The sequence below is a fragment of the Phaeodactylum tricornutum genome, chromosome 19, assembly GCF_000150955.2.
Source record: "Phaeodactylum tricornutum CCAP 1055/1 chromosome 19, whole genome shotgun sequence".
NCBI classification, from domain to species: Eukaryota; Bacillariophyta; class Bacillariophyceae; order Surirellales; family Neidiaceae; genus Phaeodactylum; species Phaeodactylum tricornutum.
Genome location: NC_011687.1, coordinates 152,265 through 170,519, shown reverse-complemented (window position 1 = coordinate 170,519; position 18,255 = coordinate 152,265). Strand labels below are relative to the sequence as shown.

At 52.8% G+C, this 18,255-nt stretch overlaps 7 protein-coding genes across 7 annotated transcripts; 3 read left to right on the top strand and 4 right to left on the bottom strand.

The window, feature by feature from the left end:
- Positions 1–40: 40 nt before the first annotated feature.
- Positions 41–646, bottom strand: PHATRDRAFT_39303 (predicted protein; the record flags this gene model as incomplete). The annotated part of the gene is made up of 1 exon (XM_002183269.1): positions 41–646. One exon carries the CDS (start codon positions 644–646, stop codon positions 41–43), a length of 606 nt encoding a protein of 201 aa, XP_002183305.1.
- A 1,159-nt stretch (positions 647–1,805) lies between these two features.
- On the bottom strand, positions 1,806–2,327 carry PHATRDRAFT_15341 (predicted protein; the record flags this gene model as incomplete). Its single annotated transcript, XM_002183268.1, has 1 exon — positions 1,806–2,327. A coding segment is annotated over one exon (522 nt), but the record flags the coding sequence as incomplete, so codon positions are not given.
- A 2,608-nt stretch (positions 2,328–4,935) lies between these two features.
- PHATRDRAFT_48756 (predicted protein) lies at positions 4,936–6,087 on the bottom strand (the record flags this gene model as incomplete). The annotated part of the gene is made up of 1 exon (XM_002183267.1): positions 4,936–6,087. The coding sequence occupies one exon, from the start codon at positions 6,085–6,087 to the stop codon at positions 4,936–4,938; it is 1,152 nt and encodes a 383-aa protein (XP_002183303.1).
- Positions 6,088–6,602: 515 nt separating this feature from the next.
- PHATRDRAFT_48755 (predicted protein) lies at positions 6,603–8,383 on the top strand (the record flags this gene model as incomplete). The annotated part of the gene is made up of 1 exon (XM_002183396.1): positions 6,603–8,383. The coding sequence occupies one exon, from the start codon at positions 6,603–6,605 to the stop codon at positions 8,361–8,363; it is 1,761 nt and encodes a 586-aa protein (XP_002183432.1). The 3' UTR covers positions 8,364–8,383.
- A 78-nt stretch (positions 8,384–8,461) lies between these two features.
- Positions 8,462–9,589, bottom strand: PHATRDRAFT_48754 (predicted protein; the record flags this gene model as incomplete). Its single annotated transcript, XM_002183266.1, has 1 exon — positions 8,462–9,589. One exon carries the CDS (start codon positions 9,587–9,589, stop codon positions 8,462–8,464), a length of 1,128 nt encoding a protein of 375 aa, XP_002183302.1.
- A 1,740-nt stretch (positions 9,590–11,329) lies between these two features.
- Positions 11,330–15,624, top strand: PHATRDRAFT_48753 (predicted protein). The gene is made up of 4 exons (XM_002183395.1): positions 11,330–11,962; positions 12,057–13,461; positions 13,606–14,307; positions 14,641–15,624. Exons 1-4 carry the CDS (start codon positions 11,398–11,400, stop codon positions 15,299–15,301), a joined length of 3,333 nt encoding a protein of 1,110 aa, XP_002183431.1. The 5' UTR covers positions 11,330–11,397; the 3' UTR covers positions 15,302–15,624.
- Positions 15,625–15,871: 247 nt separating this feature from the next.
- On the top strand, positions 15,872–17,419 carry PHATRDRAFT_48752 (predicted protein; the record flags this gene model as incomplete). Its single annotated transcript, XM_002183394.1, has 1 exon — positions 15,872–17,419. The coding sequence occupies exon 1, from the start codon at positions 16,070–16,072 to the stop codon at positions 17,417–17,419; it is 1,350 nt and encodes a 449-aa protein (XP_002183430.1). The 5' UTR covers positions 15,872–16,069.
- Positions 17,420–18,255: the final 836 nt, after the last annotated feature.

Here is an 18,255-nt window from a genome sequence, read left to right as displayed (position 1 = left end):
CGTTCGTATACGTACGTATGCACGTACGAACGAAAAGAAATCAACGGTCGTGTCCGTGCAGTCGCGGCAGGGCTCGTCGTCCGGCCGATTGGACCTTGCGCAGGTCAACGGGAGCGACCCACAGAGCCGGGGCCTCGTCGAAACACGCTACGGGGTCGTGTTCCTGACTGGCACTGGACCAGCGTCGGACGGCCCGGTAAGGTACAGAGATTTCGCTGGGAGTTCGCCGCACGTCCTCCCGATCGTCTTCCGCGGACGAACTGGCGGCGGTGGTGACGGTAGCGCTATCCGTTGTCCGGCGAGGACTGAGGGTGAGCGACGGGGCCTTTTTGGAGGCGTGTAGGACGATGACGGATGATGGCGATGCTGTCCTCTTCGGTATCGTCGTCTTGGTTCTCCGACAAGGAGCAGCAACTTCTTTGGTCAAATCCGTGTCCGTGTGTTGGGGATGGTAGAATTGGTCGTGCCAGTCGATCGAATCAACGATCGAATTGCCGTCGTCCCAGGGAAAACCAACGTCCGACGTCTCGACAAAGATTTGGGCGTCAGTGTAGGCACAACCGCAGATGCGGTCCAAGACAACCGTAGCGCGATTGACAAAGGAAGGCCACGTGGGGCGCGAAGCCGGAATGGAAAGAAACGACATGCGGGAATCTGGGAAGCGGCAGTTCAAATTCCCAAACAAAGCGAGGCGGAAACAACGATACGCAGAGTGTGGATGCGTATGTGAGCTAGTTGGAGACGGTAAAGGTTTTCCGAAACGGGTCGAGAGAGGTTTTGTTTTTGGTCAGCAGAAAGAATCTACTACACAATTCCCAAGTTCAAATTGTGGAAAGTGTTTCCGTCAAAGGGGTCGTGCGAGGATGGTCGAAATTGTGGGTACTACTCTCGAATAGAGACTCGTTGGGAAACCGTCTTCTTAGGAGTACGAAAAGCGTTGTGCGAAACTCGCGGATAAGTTTGCACGCGCCGGTCGGATGGTCACACGATTCCCCGGCTAATGAATCGCACAGTCCTGGCAGTACGGAACCAGTGGATGGAAAAAATCCTCTATGATCCTGAATCTGTGATCGTGCAACGTCATCGATTGGCAAGACTGCCTAAGTAATTTGGCGCCGGCCGAACTATAGGGTTGATTGAGCCGTTCGCTCAGGGTTTATAAACGACTAGGGCGGTTGCGGAAACCGTTCCAGTGAAAGGAGCGCTGCACCAAATGGGTTCTCATCTAGTGTGCCGAAATCATTGTATCCGATACATACCGTACTTGGGCAGGCAGGCAATTGGATTGTGCGCTATCGGCGTAGCATACGGGGTATCGACTTTGGTTGGACGTCGGGATACCGCTGGTTCAGCCCCAAAACCCACAACGCCTCCACAACGTTTCTGGATCTCTGCGAGGCTTGCCCTGCGGATCACTGACGAGATGCGGTCACCAGCAACCGTAGCGCGCAGTGGACGCCCGCCTTTGTCGATCTGACGCACCGTACTCTCGTCGGCGTTGCGTAGCTTGGCTGCGCCTACGGCTACCTACCAGACACCGCCGTCCCATAAAAAATGGAAAATTTGCCTGCTGTACGAGACACCTATGAGCACATCCCTTCCATGTAGGAATGATATGCGTACTCACAACAAAGTCACTTGCGTAGTCGTCAAGGAAAGCTTTCCCGATTGCGCAGGTGTGTGTGTACATGTTTGAATTTTCTTTTGTTGACGCCTTAACTAGACTGCACGGCCTTCTCCGCTGTGGTCGCCGTTGCGGCCTCCGTGTAGTCTTCCAATAGAATACTTTCGTGGCCAGATGTAGAATAGCTCAAGTACGCATTCCATAGCAGTCCGACCACATTACTGAACAGCACCTGGTACTTGGTCGGCAACGTATAAAAGTTGAAGGCTTGGACGGGAATCCACAACGCCCAGTTCGCAACGAGAATTTCGGGCAACGAATTGGCAATCCGTGGTATAATATCGCTACTCAAGCTTTGATGGCGGTCTTCCAAGGTCCACAGCGATCCCATCCAGACCGGTAGAAATACCGGCGTAAAGATGAACTGATCCCAAAACACGCGCGTGGCGATCACCGTTGCCTTCGTTCCGGGCCAGCGTGCCGCCAACGCTCCGTACCAAACGTGAATGGCCGGAGCCACCAGGACGGTTCCCAGTAAGGCGAATCGACCGGTCCGTGCGTGGTCCCAGACGTCGTCTCGATTTGATATGAGTGTTTGACAGAGAAAGTCACCACTCCCCGCAATAATTCCGCTGGTTATGCCCTTGGTGAGGAGAGGATGTGTGTCGAGCTTGTTGGCGTACCATACAAAGGCTCGTCGGAGTGGATTGATATCGGATTCAGCGTTGCTGCTCAAGCGTCTTTCAGACGTGTGGGTCCGCTGCCTAGAACGACGGAATACGACTGTACCGTAGCGTAACGACCACATGATGCTGGGAGAAGAAATCTTGAATAGTGAGCAAATTGCCTGATCGCGGTACGCTCTCAATGCTTCCTTCGAAAGGATACCGTACAAATTTGGACAACAACTGCTCGTCCCCGACAGGAACGCTTCCTTGGAATCTGTCAGAAGCAATGGCGGCCAAGGATAGTTTTCGCCTTATATTTTCAACACGAACGGAATGGTGAAGCCGTTGTATAGTGTAAAATTGTGATGGGCGCGTCCCCTATTCCAAACTCCGTTTGACTGTGAAACGACACACCGGACAGACGGTGTGTCGTCCGTAGGCTTTCACTGTCAACTTAGCCTTTGGTTGCCATGCAGCATAACCACTTGCTCTGTTCATTTTGATCAAGCAGCCACGTCGTCACAAATTACATAATAGATAATTTGATCATGTCTGCTTCGAAAAGAAGGGCAGTACCGAGTTCATACCAGTGAGGAACAGACTGCATAAATCAGCGGATCATTTTCTCCGACATAAAAAAAAAATTGTTCTTGTTTACTACAATAGCCGGAACCTTCTCAAAACAGTTCCATTTATATGGAACCCACCCTCAGATACTGGTGACTGAGAAAGCATTTATCAAGGACGAAAAATCTTGCCAGTGCAGTGCGAATTCGCTCTCACCGGTGAAAATTGCGCATTGCAAAACGTGACTGTGGTGCTTGGATATACCTATAGTCAAAACGACAAAGCGTTCATAAACGCGACTGTAGTGCTTGGATTTACCTAGTCACAACGACAATGCGTTCATAAAATAGATGCAACCATCATCTTTCGGTCAAAGAGACAGAGATTCTGCAGGTTCAAACAAACTAATACCAATAAAGAAAGGCTCACGTTTGCAGTTTGTACAAAGATGGGTTGCCAGAGTTCCAAGGCCGTGATAGGGGGAGTGACCATTGACGATAGCATTCATGTCTTACTCAAGCACTCTCCGTCCCACGTGTTTGTTGCTAGGGCACCACATCCACTCCTAGACAAGTCCTTGCATACAACGACCTGCGAAGAGGAAGAGGCCCTGGAAATCAATACCTCGCTGACGGAAGATTCCGTAAGAAGCGGCGAGATTCGTACGGAAAAGTTGGACTTGACGAAATTGCTGTATCACGCGAAACGTCACAATGATACGGTCGATCAATTGGATCTGCAACGGTTTTGGAATCGACCTATTTCTATCCGTTGCTAACACGGGTACGCACACGGAACAAAATCTGCATTCGCCATTCACGATTAAACCCGCCATGGTGGATGTCTCCAACCCGCTCCCGCTCCAAACATTCAGCCTTGACAGCTCTGGTGTCAAGTTTTATACGACGACAACGAAGCGTATGAAAGTGCACACTTCATGTCCTAGCGTCATAGTATATCATTTTTGAACAAATTTTTTCTGTCGTATTACCAATTGAAAGACGTGTCTGCAGTCAGCGGGTTGACAGTGAACACCGACATCACGATTGATAGGCCAGTGCCGCATTTCCGCAGATGGACAGACGTTCGCTCGCCGACCGAGTGCTGCCTCGTCCCGCACAAAATACGGCAAGAATCCATAAATTCGGCAAGCACTCCATTCTTGGTTCTTCAAAACAGCCTTTGGTTCCACCTGGACTTGCCCGTTGTTTCCGTTCCACGCTTTCGTTCCAGTATTCAGAAGACGTCGTGAACGAACGTGATTGTTGCACATTCCTTAGTCAAATATTTGTAAGGTAGTGGAATTCCTCGCCGCGCAATTTGGAGCGGTACGAAAGTCACTTCGTCGGTACACATTCCAAATTCATTCGGAATTCCCGTAGGAAATTTACAAGCCCCACACTCTCGAATTCTTCCGTGGCCTCACTCTACGACCTGCGTAGCTAAGCGTTACAGATTTGTATACACATCTTGCTGTATAACCCAAGTCAATTTGGGAGTGTACGACAAGCATGGGAGTATGCGGTTCCAAGAATCACCTTGACACGGTCGACGACAGTGTACACGTCATGATCCAACACGACAAGAAACTAGCGAAGCAAAAAGGCGAACCGGTTCGGGGCTATGTTCCACGGGCGGAGCATCCGTTGTTAAAGCCAAAATCGGAGGTTACGACCGCGGAAGAACCGGAGGATGAGCAACCAACCCAGTAAACCGGCGCGGCGCACTTCGCGTCGGACAGCCTGATGTCGTCGTGTTTTCTTGTTGTTGCCATGTGGTTGAGATTGTTACAGGGATAATAGAACATGTGTTACTGTTATTTTTGTGAAAGTAGTGGCGCGTTGGACGGAAGGCTGCGCCTCATCCGCTCCAATGTTGGTCCAAGCCAAAGAATACTCTCCTTTTGAGTGACACGCGGCCGTCCGAATAGTCGGGCACACCTGTGGTGCGCATTCGTCCTTCTCAAAAAAAAACGCATCAGCTTTGTACGGCACCCGCACGGTATTGGCGAAGCACGTTTTGTCGGAACAAGGTCGCCCCGGTCGTGACGTACTGTTTACCTAATCGCCCAAATAGCTAGACTTGGTCGGGGTGCAGTAGTCCGACGCGCGTCGTACCCAAGCTAGCCGCCGCATCAATGGCGTAAAGGAGGGGTTCACAGTCGACGTGTTTGTGGAGGAGGCGGTGTAGGACGGAGTCGAAGCATGCCGGGTTCTCTGTGTCCCGTGCGTCGGGGTTGGCCCAAACGTCAAACTCGGGGGGCGGTGGACACCAAAGGGTCCATTCGGGATGCGTATCATCGGCTGGCACATGCCATCCGGCGGCGTGGAGCAAGGTCCGGGACGGCGTGCTTGCGTTTTCGGTCCGGTGACGGCCGTCCCGGTAGACGGGGTCCCCCCATAGGGGGAGACCGACACTCTTGGCGGCGACGCGCAGTTGGTGCGTCCGACCCGTAGTGGGTCGGAAGAGAAGGAGCGTTTTCGGCGAAACGTTCGTCAGTGTTGACGACGGCGGCGCCAAATGCCCGAGTCCGGCGGTAAAGAATCGGGTGTGCGCAACGTTGGATCCGTGCGTCTCCCGTGTCAACAACCAGGACCGTCGTCGTCCGCGAATCATCCGTCCCCGCACGTGTCCCTGTTTAGACGTGGTGGCCTTATTCCCCGAAAGGCCGACGTAGTATTTGGTGACGCGGTCTTCGCGCCAGGCCTGGGTGAGGATTTGGGCCGCCCCGGGCGTTTTGGCCAGGACGAGGATGCCCGAGGTGACGCGGTCCAATCGGTGGACTCCGTACAGACGATGGGGGTAAGCAAACCGACCGGTAGTCTGTTGGTGTCGAATGAGATTGAGAATACCGAGACGACCCGTGTCCGCGTCGTTGTGGTGGGCCACACCGGAAGGCTTGTGCACGACCAGGATTTGGTCGTCTTGGAAGAGAACGGGAACGTCCACGTCGTCGTGTGGAGCCCCAGGAACCTCTAAAGGAGGACTGTCTGAATTGTCGATACAGTAACGCGGGGTCGTACCGAACAGGTACGGAGTGTTGGCGACGGTGACGGCACGCACGGTCCGATCCTTCACGTCCGGACCCGTCGTGGTACGCCCACGCCGTCGACGGGCGGGACTCGTCCAGGCGGCGTGGCATCCGGATCCCAGCCGGAGTACGGACACCAGCGTAAGGAATACCCACACGACGCAATTTCCAAAAGGAAAGGTACCGGAATGAATCATTATGGTAGAGGTGTACATATGCGGTGGCAAGGCGTCGTCTTTTTGGAGTTGGCCTTCTTCCATCTAAATGTACACTCGTGTTGTGTAGATACCGATAGATAGATATTGATAAGTAGTGTGATGTGCGTGAGACGAACCAAACGGGGGCCATCGACATTCGAATTGGTGGTCGCGTACGACGCCGAACAGAGTCGGATCCGTCTACATTCCCGTGTATACGGGACTGGCCATCTTCTTCGAGTTCCAAATCCTCACCATGGTCACCGCCATTTTCGGACACAGGTAACGGCGCAACCGCTCGGATTCGAGGGCGTCCCCACGTTCGTCTAGTCAAAGCCATTGTCGCTCCGCAACACACCAAAGTTGTCGTCCCACAACGCATTCCTCCGTGCGGAAAAAGCCAGCGAAGACGTCGGCACGACTCGTGCCTACTGGAACAACGGTCCCATCGGGCTCTGCTGCCTAGCCTTTCCGTGTGTATATATATAAATATATACATACAATATCTCATCAACATGGGCAATAGCGATTCGAGCAGTCGGTCTCCGGCGTCACTCGCTGACCGGGATATCGAAGATCTCGGTCGGCGCTTTCCCTTTGGCGATACCGAACTCCAAGCCCTCTACGCCGCGTACGGAGCAATGGCGTATCCCGGGTCGGCAGTTCACCGGGTGTCCTTTTGGTCGGACTGGGCACGAGCGATTCGCCGTCCGGGTCGTGACGCAGCGGAGGCGACCGTGGCAACGGACACGGCGTTGTTGCTCCGGGTGTGCGAAACCAAAATCCTCACGCCCGATCTGGGCACCCGGCTCTACCGAGCCGCCTTTTGGGTACCGGGCGACGTGCTCTGGTACGGTGGTACCGGACAATCCCAAAATCCGAAATCTCTTGGGGAACAAGTGAACGCCGTGCCGCTGGCCAAGGACGGTTCCCCCGAACCAACTACATCGGACGAGTATACCCGTAAAGCTCGTCTCGAGCGAACCTTTGAAGGGTTGACCTTGTCGTCCCGCAAAGGCTCCGGACCCGCCGTCAAGGTTCTCTTTGACGCGCTCGCCCTTGATCCCCACGCACCCGCCACTCTCACTACCGTACCGACACGTATACGGGCTTTCGATTTCGTCACGGCGGGCTACCGCTTGGCCATGGCCACGGCGTTTTTGGCTGCGGCCGCGCACGACAATGACGACGCCGACGACATGGCCGGTTTCCTCCCCGAGGCCGATTCTTCCGGACGCGATGCGGTTGCCTTGCGAGCGTTGGCGCAGTCTCTGACGGAGCGAGCCCGTATGCGAGAAGCTCGGCCGGGAATGTCGATCGAGTCCCCGCACGAGGACCATACCGATGATCACGTGGAATTGGAAGATGTTTACGACTGGATCGACGCCGTCGCTCCCTTATTCGCCTCCATTTTGCCGACGTTTTGGCACCAAATTCTGTTTCCTCATCAAGCCTATCCCCCTTCGCGGACCGCATTTTCCTTCCCCCGCGTTCCCTGCGATTCCGTCTTTTTCGAATCCACCTCCAGTCCAACGCTCTTTACGTTGGGCTGTCTATCCAAGTCCCTCACTGGTGTTTACTACCGACTCTACACTTCCGCCAGCGACGGCCTCTCCTTCAATCGTTTACAAAACGCGCTCTTGGGATATTCCGGACCGACGCTGTTGTTGATCCGGACCACGGGTGGCGCCATCCTCGGTGCCTTCACCGCTTCGGCCTGGAAGGAATCCCGCGACTTTTACGGCAACACGGACTGTTTTTTGTTTTCCGCGGCCCCCGTGACGGCCGTCTACCGCCCCACGGGCACGGGTCGTAACTTTATGTACTGCAACTCCTTCGCTCGCTCACGTGGGTACGACCAACAAGCACACGGGATCGGTTTTGGCGGTACCGTCGACGAACCGCGATTATTTCTGTCGGAATCCTTCGATGCGTGTCGTGCCGGAGCACAGGACTGCACGTTTGCCAACGGATCGCTCCTACCCCGGACCAGTTCCGGAGCGCCGCAGACAAATTTCGAACTAGACGCGGTGGAAGTCTGGGGCGTCGGAGGGGACGACGTGGTCGACGCGGCGTTGGGCCAACGGCAAAAGGCGCGGGCTCTCCGGGAAGAAGGGATCCGGCGAGCGCGCAAGGTGGACAAGGCGCAATTCTTGGACGACTTCCGATCCGGCTTGATGGATTCCAAAGCCTTTCAACATCGACAGCAAATGCGGGGTCGGGCCGATGTGGATTGCGAAGAACGAGCGACCAAACAGTACGAGTACGAAAAGTAAATTAGAAGATGTTGCTTCGGAGTGCAAGGGTCGGGAATGTACAAGTAGTTATAGTTGCGGTAGCGAACGCATGTCTGCTACAGTTGGCTTTTCCGATTCTATTTGACCACGGTCCGAATTTCGTATCGCGTCGTGTAGTTGGAACGGCGTTCCGCCATGCGGCGGGACGAAAAGAGTTCGAAGGTGGCTTTGCCGAGTTTGGCTTCCTCGAAGGATTGGTAGAGACCAACGGGTTCTTCGCTGGATGACGCCGTGTCGTCGTGTTGGCGGTCGCTACTGCCTGGGTCGTTCTCGTACACGGCCACTACCTGGTACCACGTTTTGCTGGCGGTTACCGATGAGGTTGATTGGTCGCGCTTGTCCAATAGACTACCTCCGGAATGGACGGGAGGATTGTAGAGTTCGTTTTGGCTGAGAAAGGTGAATGCGGTCGGTACCGAGGACGGAGCGGCTTTTTGGATTGCAACATTTGCTGGATTCGTCACCAAGCTGCCTTGGGTTTCGTCGTACTTTGGGGTAGAATGGTCGTCAACGGACATCAACGCGGTTGCCTGTGACGACGGCTCCAACTCGCTCGATGGTTGTGTGGGCGAAACGGATGGCTGGGTATCGGCGTCGGACGGAGCGGCGGGGGCATCGGGAACACGGGCTCGTTCCGCCGCAGCCCGCGCCGCCGTTTCATCCTCGTATGCGCGTTCCAATGGTGGCAACTGGGTAGCTTGTGTCGCGGGGGTCACGTCGTGTTGGAGTATCAAACTGGCTTGCAACGGTGTCAATTTCTTGACGGCATCGGGCGTGTATCCCAAGCGGGTAATTAATTCTTCCTTCCGGCTCGCCGTGATGACAAAGGCAATTTTGGCTTTTGTCGGTGAGGATGACAAAGCATTTGGAGTTGGGGGGACTGGTGAATCGCTGGTGGTCTTGGATGAAGAGGACGACGACGACGCCATGGGCGTGGCAGTGAGTGATACGGTGGGGTTCCGTGCGTTCCATTTTTCCCGGACGTACCCCGGCAAGCCGTAGTACTGTACCAGCGCCATTTCCTTGTCGGCATATAGCAAGTGCATCGCCGTTCGATTCGGATCTTGCGTTGCGCATGGCGATTGTGCGGATTCCAACAGGATGGAACGAAAGTGTCGCGGGGGGATTGGCGGTACCACGACCGTGCGAGTTGCCAAGATTCGGACCCCGTCCGTCGCAGGGCCTGCGTCCAGCGGGACGTCCATTGCGTCCAGCGGGCCATACGAATCGTCGAGAGACCGGTGGTACGATAGTCGCCGACTGAAGTGCCTCGCTGCAGAGAGGGAAGGAGGGAGAACAATCACAAGGAAGGTACGGTCGAGAGAAAATAGTACGGCGTGGGGGCCCCTTACAAAGGCGAGAGCGTCCAGTGTCCCCAACGAGGGATTCACAGTCATTCGTTACACGCAGTCGCGTTCGAGTTCGTTCCTGTGCGTGACGCAATCTAGCACACGATCGACAACCCTGAAAAGAAACCTAGGAGATAGGGCCCCAAGTGCTAGTTCAGAGTCGGTCCAACATTGGACACGTTCGATTCAGTATGCATGTTGCTGGTTGCGCAACCCCAATGGTATATCCTTTTGTTTTCGTTCATGAGAATTTCTCCCAAAACAACAAGAAATCTCCCATGTATACAAAGTGGATGAGAATTCCGTTGCCCTACCCAGGAAGTATCTCTGAACTGGTAGTCCCTGTGGGTCCAAAGCTATACTACCTATATACCGTTACTCCATTCATCTTTCCCCAATAAAAATTCCTATTCTCTAATCTGCTAAATGCAGTCTACACCAGCGTAGAGGACATTCCAATTTTGGTCCGTTGCCTGATAGAGGACGACGACGAGCACAGAAGAAACCCGAACGGAAAAAAGGCCCCGAGGAGTCGCAACGCAGATCCAGGTATATTCGTGTTACTTTCTCCGGAGAATTCTGCAATGGACAACCCAAAGGAATACTCCGAGTCGTCCCGAATAGGACCGACCGGTCCGTCTCGACAGAGAACGGTTCTCCAGAGCGAAGAAGGAACAAACCGACCGTACGAAGGGAGCCGTAGACTAGTAAGAATGGAGTGGGAATACGAAAAATGACCAATACCAAATCAGAAGACTCCACATACAATCTTTGAATAGCCCTTCGCCATGTTGCACCATAGTGCCTATGCAAAAGTCATGCCGGAACTTTCTTGCGACACTCTACCCGAATGGCTCGTCGCCTCTTCTGCTCCCCGCTGGATTGCCAACGGTCTTCGAATGTTCCGTAATTACAATGTAAATAAATGACCCACTTGAGAAATACCGAAACGCTCGTTGGCAAAATATAAATAATGAAACGTAGGAAAGAATAACTAACACAAAGGTGTCAAAAGGCCCTACCACTGTATTTCATTAATTGTGACCGTTTCAAAGTCATACTCGCATTGCTTTGCTTTCGTCTTCTCCAAATCAAACATAGCCACCCACACAAACTGGAAATCACCGCCGACCTTCTCCGCAGTTGTTTTGGAAAGCGATCTCGGTGGATCGTCGGGAATGACCGTGTAGCTTGATACTAAATCTTCTACGAAGCAAAAAGAATCCGGCTTGAACCAACATAATATCAAATGCTTATATTAAATTGATTTGAAAAGGCCTCGTTTCCACTTAGCGTCTAGCACTATAATTTCAAAAAGGCATACTGAGTTAATTGATCTTCGAAGGGACAAACCACTGAAATTTCGGCAATTGTTTTCGCGTGCTCTGTTCGGAGAATGTTCGAAATGACCCTTATACCGGTGGGCTCATACGGAAATGTTCCTGTCGAGAATACAAAAAAGGATGAGAATCAGAAGAATGACCAATACAATGTCAAAAGGCCCTACCGACTTGATTTGAAAAGCCCTGCATCACTTGCATGACTGCGTGAAAGTCATACTTCCTTTCTTGAATCTTCTCATAATCTTCTGCTCTAGAGTAGGCAACAACAACCTTTAATTTGCCTGTCCTTTTGGAGCGCTGTCGAGAGAGAAAAAACTCACCATGTACTCTCCAATTCTTCTCGGCTCAGTCTTTCTCTTCTTAAATGCGGTGGAATGTAAGGGTAATTTTATTCGTGGCAATTCATCGGCGTCGAGCCAAGCTTTCGATTCGGAAGAAGCTGTGCCGTCCTCTTCTCGGCGTCTCGCCCGAGGATTTGTACCTTTGAGCTGCAACGCCAACATTGATAATTCCAAATGTTCTTCCTTCATCGACACATTTGGCACTAACTCTGTTCATGCATCGAGGCTCGTTGTTCCGTGCGGTACTTGCGTTTCGATGGATCATCCGGGCCCACTACTAACGCTGAACGACGGCATTGACATTCAAGGTAAACTGGTGTTTCCGGATGGTTACCGGCTCACCGTCAACACCAACTTGGTGCTGGTCCAAGGAGAGCTAGAAATGAAAAGCTCTAAAGCAGTAGATGGAATCCCCGATGTTACGTTTGTTCTCCAAGGCTCCAGCATCAGCTCCTTTGAACCGATCGACAGCAATACTGGCAATTGTGGAGGGTCCTGTGACACAGGAGCTCGATCGATTACAGTTGCCGGTGGGAAAGTTAATCGTAAGTTCAGATCGCTCAGACATTTGACAGCACAGTTGTCGGAGGTTGCTTTACGACTGGCACTCAAAAAACCACCTCTTTCAATGTTTTGTAGTTAATGGTCTTCCTGCCAACACACCGACGTGGCTACACATCTACGACGTTATCGGTAGCTCCGCTATCGTAGTGTCCAACTCCGTCCGTGACAAATGGGTTGCCGGGGCAACCATAGTCATCACTTCCGAGCACCAAGGCTTCTTCGGCGATCAAGTCCGTACCATCTCAAGCGTCTCCGATGTTGGCTCAGGTAGGGTTCGTCTCAACCTCGACAAAGCCATCAACCGCCCGGTAACGCTTCTCGATAGCCCAGACTCTGCAACCGAGGTTGCCTTGCTTTCTCGCAACATTGTCTTTCAAGGCGCCTCCGGTTCGGATGGTGGTCACTTTTGGATCATGCACACTCCCAGTGTGAACCAGCGCATTGAAGGAGTGGAGATCGTCAACTTTGGACAGGAAGGGCTCCTGGGACGATACCCTGTCCATTTTCACATGTGCGGGGACGTGTCGGGCTCGGTGGTAGCCAAAAATACTATCCGTAATTCCAACCAACGCTGCGTTGTTGTGCACGGTACCGATAACCTTCTCGTCCAAGAGAATGTTGCCTATTCCACCAAAGGTCACTGCTACATGCTGGAAGACGGCATCGAGACGGGCAACGAGTTTGTACGAAACATTGGTATCCTGACTGTCAAGGCGGATGTCATCATTCCCAACATGGGCTCCAACGGCGTGGAAACGGACATGTCTGCCAGTACCTTCTGGATCACCAATGCGGACAACTCGTTTGTTGGCAATGTTGTAGCTGGATCGCAAGTCTTTGGTTTTTGGTTCGAACTTCAGGTACGCGGAAGCCTGGCCAATGAGCACCAAGACTTTGACCCCATGACGGTCCCGACTCGAAAGTTTGAAGGCAATGTCGTCCACAGCGTATTTGGGGTAGGATTGACCTATTACTTGCACGGATACATTCCAAAGACGCTGCAGTATTTTGAGAACAACAAGTTCTTCCGTAACCGGCACATTGCACTTCGTATCCATCGGACTCGAAATATATTTCTAAAAGGCAACACATTCTCCGACAATGCTTTCGCAATTGTGGTCGATCGCGCCGAAGAAATTCACGTTGCCGACACTACAATTGTTGGTCACTCGGATGTCTTTGCGGAGGTGGTGAAAAGGAATCGCTTTGCCAATATGCGATGTCCACAAGGCATAGGTTTCCAGTCAACCAACCCGTGGGTTCGAAAGATGGATTCCGAGCTGAACGGTGTTATCCTGGATCAAGTGGCATTTTCTGGGTTTTCCAAATCCGTGTGTTCTGATGCAACCGCAATCGATCTGACGTCTCGACTAGACGGCTACAAATCCTTCGAAATGTTCTCCAGGTACACCGGTGTGACCGTAGCCGACACGGACGTGATCAATTTTTGCAGCGGAAAGTCAGCTGGGGCAGATGATGTGTACGTGACCGATTCGACGGGTACTCTTCTTGACGGCACCGACAATACTCCGTCCACTCTGATGGTCAACTCGCCCGAGATGATGCACTTTGTGGAACCAAGTGTTTGCACGGAGAACAAAGATCGTTGCTACACCTACTGCAGTGACACTTGCATCCGCACAGTGCACTACTATGTCCCAGAGAGCCAAAGCCAAGATTACACTCTCAAGGTGTGCGATCGTGGCAACACTTCCGACTGTATTGAGCTCTCCGGTCATGTCCACAGTAGTCACCGATGGCCCCGCCGATTTGCCGTGCATGTCCCGTCGGGGCGACAGTACGACGCAGTCTTTCTGAATAAGGGAGTGCCTGTGTACCCAACCAACGTCGACATTGAGTTCCAGGAGAAGCTTTGTCCAACGGCACCCAATGATGAAGACATCGTTCTTCTCGAGAAGGCTCGAGGAACAACCTTTCCTCCAACATCCAGCCCGACAACATCCCTCGAGGCCTGCGGTAATCTGATTGCGAACTCGGATTTTGAGCGCGGATACGACGGGTATTGGGATGCAGCCGGCGAAGGTAGTTTGTCCAATGTAGCTGGCTACAACTCTCCAACAGCCATGTACTACGACTCTGGCAATCGTAACCGATACTGGACAGGACCAGCACATAAATGGCGAGACGGATTAGATTTCCAGTGTCTGACTCAGGGTACAACATGGAAGTTTTCTGCTCGCATGAAGCTTGTCGACAAAGAAACTGGAAAGGGAGCATCCTGCAATACCGGTTCTACGGCGGAAGGCGAAATGTGCCCTCGGGTGACACTCGTGCTACGCGATAAATCTTGGACTCTGCATACTGTGTACGTTAGAGGTTTCAACAATGGGGACAATTGGGATGCTGACGGTTTCAACGCGTTCGAAGGATATTGGACCATTCCTTCCAACGACCCGGGTTGGCAAGGAAATGTTGCCAACATCCGTTTATCCATTACGGACTTTGCGTTCGGAATGAATTTGATTGTCGACGATTTTGGAATGGAAGTGGTGCTTGGCTCGGATGTGGATACTGGTAAATCACCAACTTCGAGTCCGTCTCTAGCATTACCCTCTCCGACCCGAAGCCCAACCAGCAGTCCAACAGAAACTAAGACCGGTACTCCGACACACGGTCCGACGCAAACTTCCACCCATAGTCCAACTTCTCGTCCTACCAAGGTTCCGACCGACAGGCCCACCCCCAGTCCAACCAAACTTGCAACCGGCCTTCCAACAGAGAGTCCAGTCATGAGTCCTTCTGTAGGGGACCTGGACTCTTGCTCCGAAGTGATTGCAAATTCCGATTTTGAACTCGGATCCAAGGGATACTGGTCCACCCACAATGGCGCTAGTGTGTCGGATGTGGAAGGCTTTACTTCGTCCACGGCCATGTATTATAATTCCGGAAACCGCAAACGATACTGGCAGGGACCGGAGTACAAGGGTGGCATTGACCTTAACTGTCTGGAGCAGGGCACAACATGGAAAATAACGGCCAAACTTCAACTTGTCGATGTCTCAACGGGGGAAGGCAGTTCTTGTGTCGTTGGTTCCAACAATGCGAAAGAACGGTGCCCGCGCGTACGTCTCGTTCTCCGCGACGGAACGTGGACGCTTCGACAGGAGCGCATCGATGGATATACGGATGCGGAGAGCTGGGACACCAACGGCATGAATTCCTACACCGGTTACTGGACGGTCCCGGCAGATGGTCCGAATTGGAATGGCAAAGTCCGCAATTTCCGTTTGTCGCTCGTTGATTTTCCGTTCGACACGGATCTAGTCGTTGATGATTTCAAGATGACGCGTGTCTCCTAAGAACGGTGCAACGACACGGTACGCCATCGACCCGCGTCCGCGAAGAAACAATCTCACGAACAATCCAACCAGCGAATTGGAACTGATGTTCGTCATTCACGGTCATACATAATCATAAATGCATAACAACTAATATTTCCGAGAAGGAACCATATTCATTTTTCTTTATCGCTTCGCCCAATTTCACTACAGAGAAACAAGTCACTTTACACTAGAAAGTCAGTGAAATCGACAGTGACTGCTGTTGTCGTATTAGCTGCAGACGGACCTTGACGGTAGAGCGAGCCCTTTCTTTCTATTGTTCGTCGTGGATCGAACCTTGCCTTTCGGTTTTGTGGAGAACGACTGCAATCACTACCATCGACTAATGGTAAATCATTGTAAACATTGCTGACAGAGAAAGCGAACGCTCGTGAGTCCTGGGAGGAAAGTTTGGGTCACGGGAAACATCGTCAGATCCGCCTTCTTTTGGTTTATATTGTTCGGACCAACCAGCCGTCATCCCAAACAGTCTCTGGGGAATAGAACGGGACCATGACGACGCATACAGAATACAATCGGCTACCCTTTTTCACCGCCTAAAAGACGGATCAGATCAATCTACTACAGCTTTCCCTAAATACCGGGCTCAGCTTGTTGATATTGCTGTTGTTGGTCTTCCTGACCCGAGCCACCACCATTCGGCATCCGATCGTTGCAACGGTGTGGCTGTTGACACGAGCCCAACCAACGCCTCTGGCGATCCTTGCTCACGCATTCACCAGTCCCATGGTATCGACTCGTCGAGCGATTCGTACCAGAACGCAATCGCAACCAACCAAAATCACTGCCGCTTCGACGGTCCCGGAGGAGGATTCTTCGGGGGATGCACTGTGTTCCACTCCACACAAGCGACGCAAAACTCAAACCGTCCGATCCACGCCACCGTCACATCCCCTACGGAAACCCGTGAGGCAGACTACGGTTCGCCACAATACAACAGCGACGCCAACTCTACTGGATGGCAAGCTAGTGCTGTTTTCCTTGCAGGATCCGGATCCCTTGATCCGGGCCACACTTCGGGCCCGACCATCCACGCGCAATAAGAGTCCGTACGTAGCCGACGTGCGCCTCGATGGTGAAGACGGCCGAGAGGCACTGCTCCACGTACCAAATTTGGACATGGGAGGCAAATGTGTCGTGGGGAAAACACTACTGATCAAACCGGCACGGACCAATAAGGGTGAGTTGGTTGGAGCCGAGGCGGTCAGTCCCAAATACCAGACACCCAAATGCGAATTTCACGCCCAACTTTTGTACGTGGACGAACAAGAGTACACACAACGGCATCCGGACCCACCCACCAACGGAGACATTCCGGCAGATGACGATGTGCCGGAAAAGATACACTATCCCCCCACGTGGGTGGGTGCGCATCCCGCCTTGGGCGAACGGATTGCCCGGTGTTGGTTGGAGCACAATCTCGTCGAAGGCATTCCGGCCGTCACGGCTCTGCGCACACAGGTACGCAACCCCTGCGGCACCGACATGCGGGTGGATTTTCTCGTCACCCACGCGGATCACACGCAGCGCATCATCGAAGTCAAGACGGTCGTCGACACGGACTACGCTGTCGACGCAACCCCGCCCGCCGTCCCGGCGTCGGGCAAGCGACCGAAGAAATCGTGCGTCTTTGTATCGCACGTACGCCCCTACACGCGGACGGCTATTTTTCCGTGGGGCAATTCCAACCAAAAAGGTCCGGACGGGGAAGCGGTTGTGTCGACGCGAGCGATACATCACGTCCGGGAATTGACCCGCATCGCCCGGGAGCGATTGTGTTGGTGGTCGCCGTCGGAGGAGGAAGAGGAAGAAGACAAAGTGAAAACAACGTCCACGCCCTTGCTGACTACGATTCTATTCGTGGTGATCCGGGGTGACGCTACTGCCTTTGCACCCAACATCCAGGCCTGTCCCTCCTTTGCCCGGTACCTGCGCGAGGCACACGACGCCGGAGTCCAGGTGTTGGCCAAACGAGTGCGGTGGGGGGTTGACGAACACGAAGGAGTCTGTGTAGACGACGACATGCTTCCTATTGTATGGCCGACACCGGAAAGTAGGAGAGAGCAGTCTCCCTAGATAGGGTGTGTATCGCGCAAGGCGCGTGCTAGGCAACTCGTGGATCGACGACCGAGGCCGTACGGACCCCCACGCACGATCACGTGAAAGTACCCCTCCAACCGTTTGAAAAGTGTAAGGTGGGTGGGTAGGTACCCAACGATACTAGCAAGAAACGATGATGGCACGATAAAATACTTGCTAGGCAGCGTTCTCTTTTGTTTATTTGCTACCCACGGTATCAATATTGGTCATCATTTCGGCAATCTTGGCATCCAGACGGTCTTCAGCTTCCTTTTCCAACTTTTTGAGTTCGCCTTCAAAGTCCTTTTCTTCCCACTTTTCACCTTCGCTCGGCTTCCATTCGGCCGCAACGGAGATACTCGCGCTGCGGACTCCGAATCTACAAGCAAGAATAAGAAAGCAAGAGTATGTGTGTGTGAGTGTGTGTGTTGTCGGACAAGTCGGGGAAACCGAAACGAACCGTGCGCGAGTGAAAGCCCCTCCAAATGGCGTACGTAGTCGAGCATACGATACGAAGGTAGCAGTTTGGGGCAGAATCGGCGTAGCGTGGTAGTCACTTTCCAGCAATCCAGCAGTAATAATAGCTAGTATAAGAATGTGACGGGGGCGTCAAGGCTCTATTTCGTGGCAAAGCTTGTACGGTCGTACGTCCTTTGCTACACAGCAGCCGAACCAGCGCCCGCTGGAATTGCCACTTTTTTCGTTGCTTTGCCTTTATCTCCGATTCGACACTACACATACCTACTGGTAGGGGCAAAGGCCGTAGATGATGCCGCAAGGGCGGTGAGGAGAATAATCGGCTTCATCATGATGGGTTCCGAAACAAGGCGTAT

Excerpts from the sequence above, each read along its gene's own strand:
- PHATRDRAFT_48753 (XM_002183395.1), top strand. The coding sequence starts at position 11,398 with ATGTACTCTCCAATTCTTCTCGGCTCAGTCTTTCTCTTCTTAAATGCG. Across the intron at positions 13,462-13,605 it reads TCAGCTGGGGCAGATGATGT|TGACACTTGCATCCGCACAG; the intron begins GTACGTGACCGA and ends CACCTACTGCAG. Across the intron at positions 14,308-14,640 it reads TCTTGGACTCTGCATACTGT|TCCAACTTCTCGTCCTACCA; the intron begins GTACGTTAGAGG and ends TTCCACCCATAG.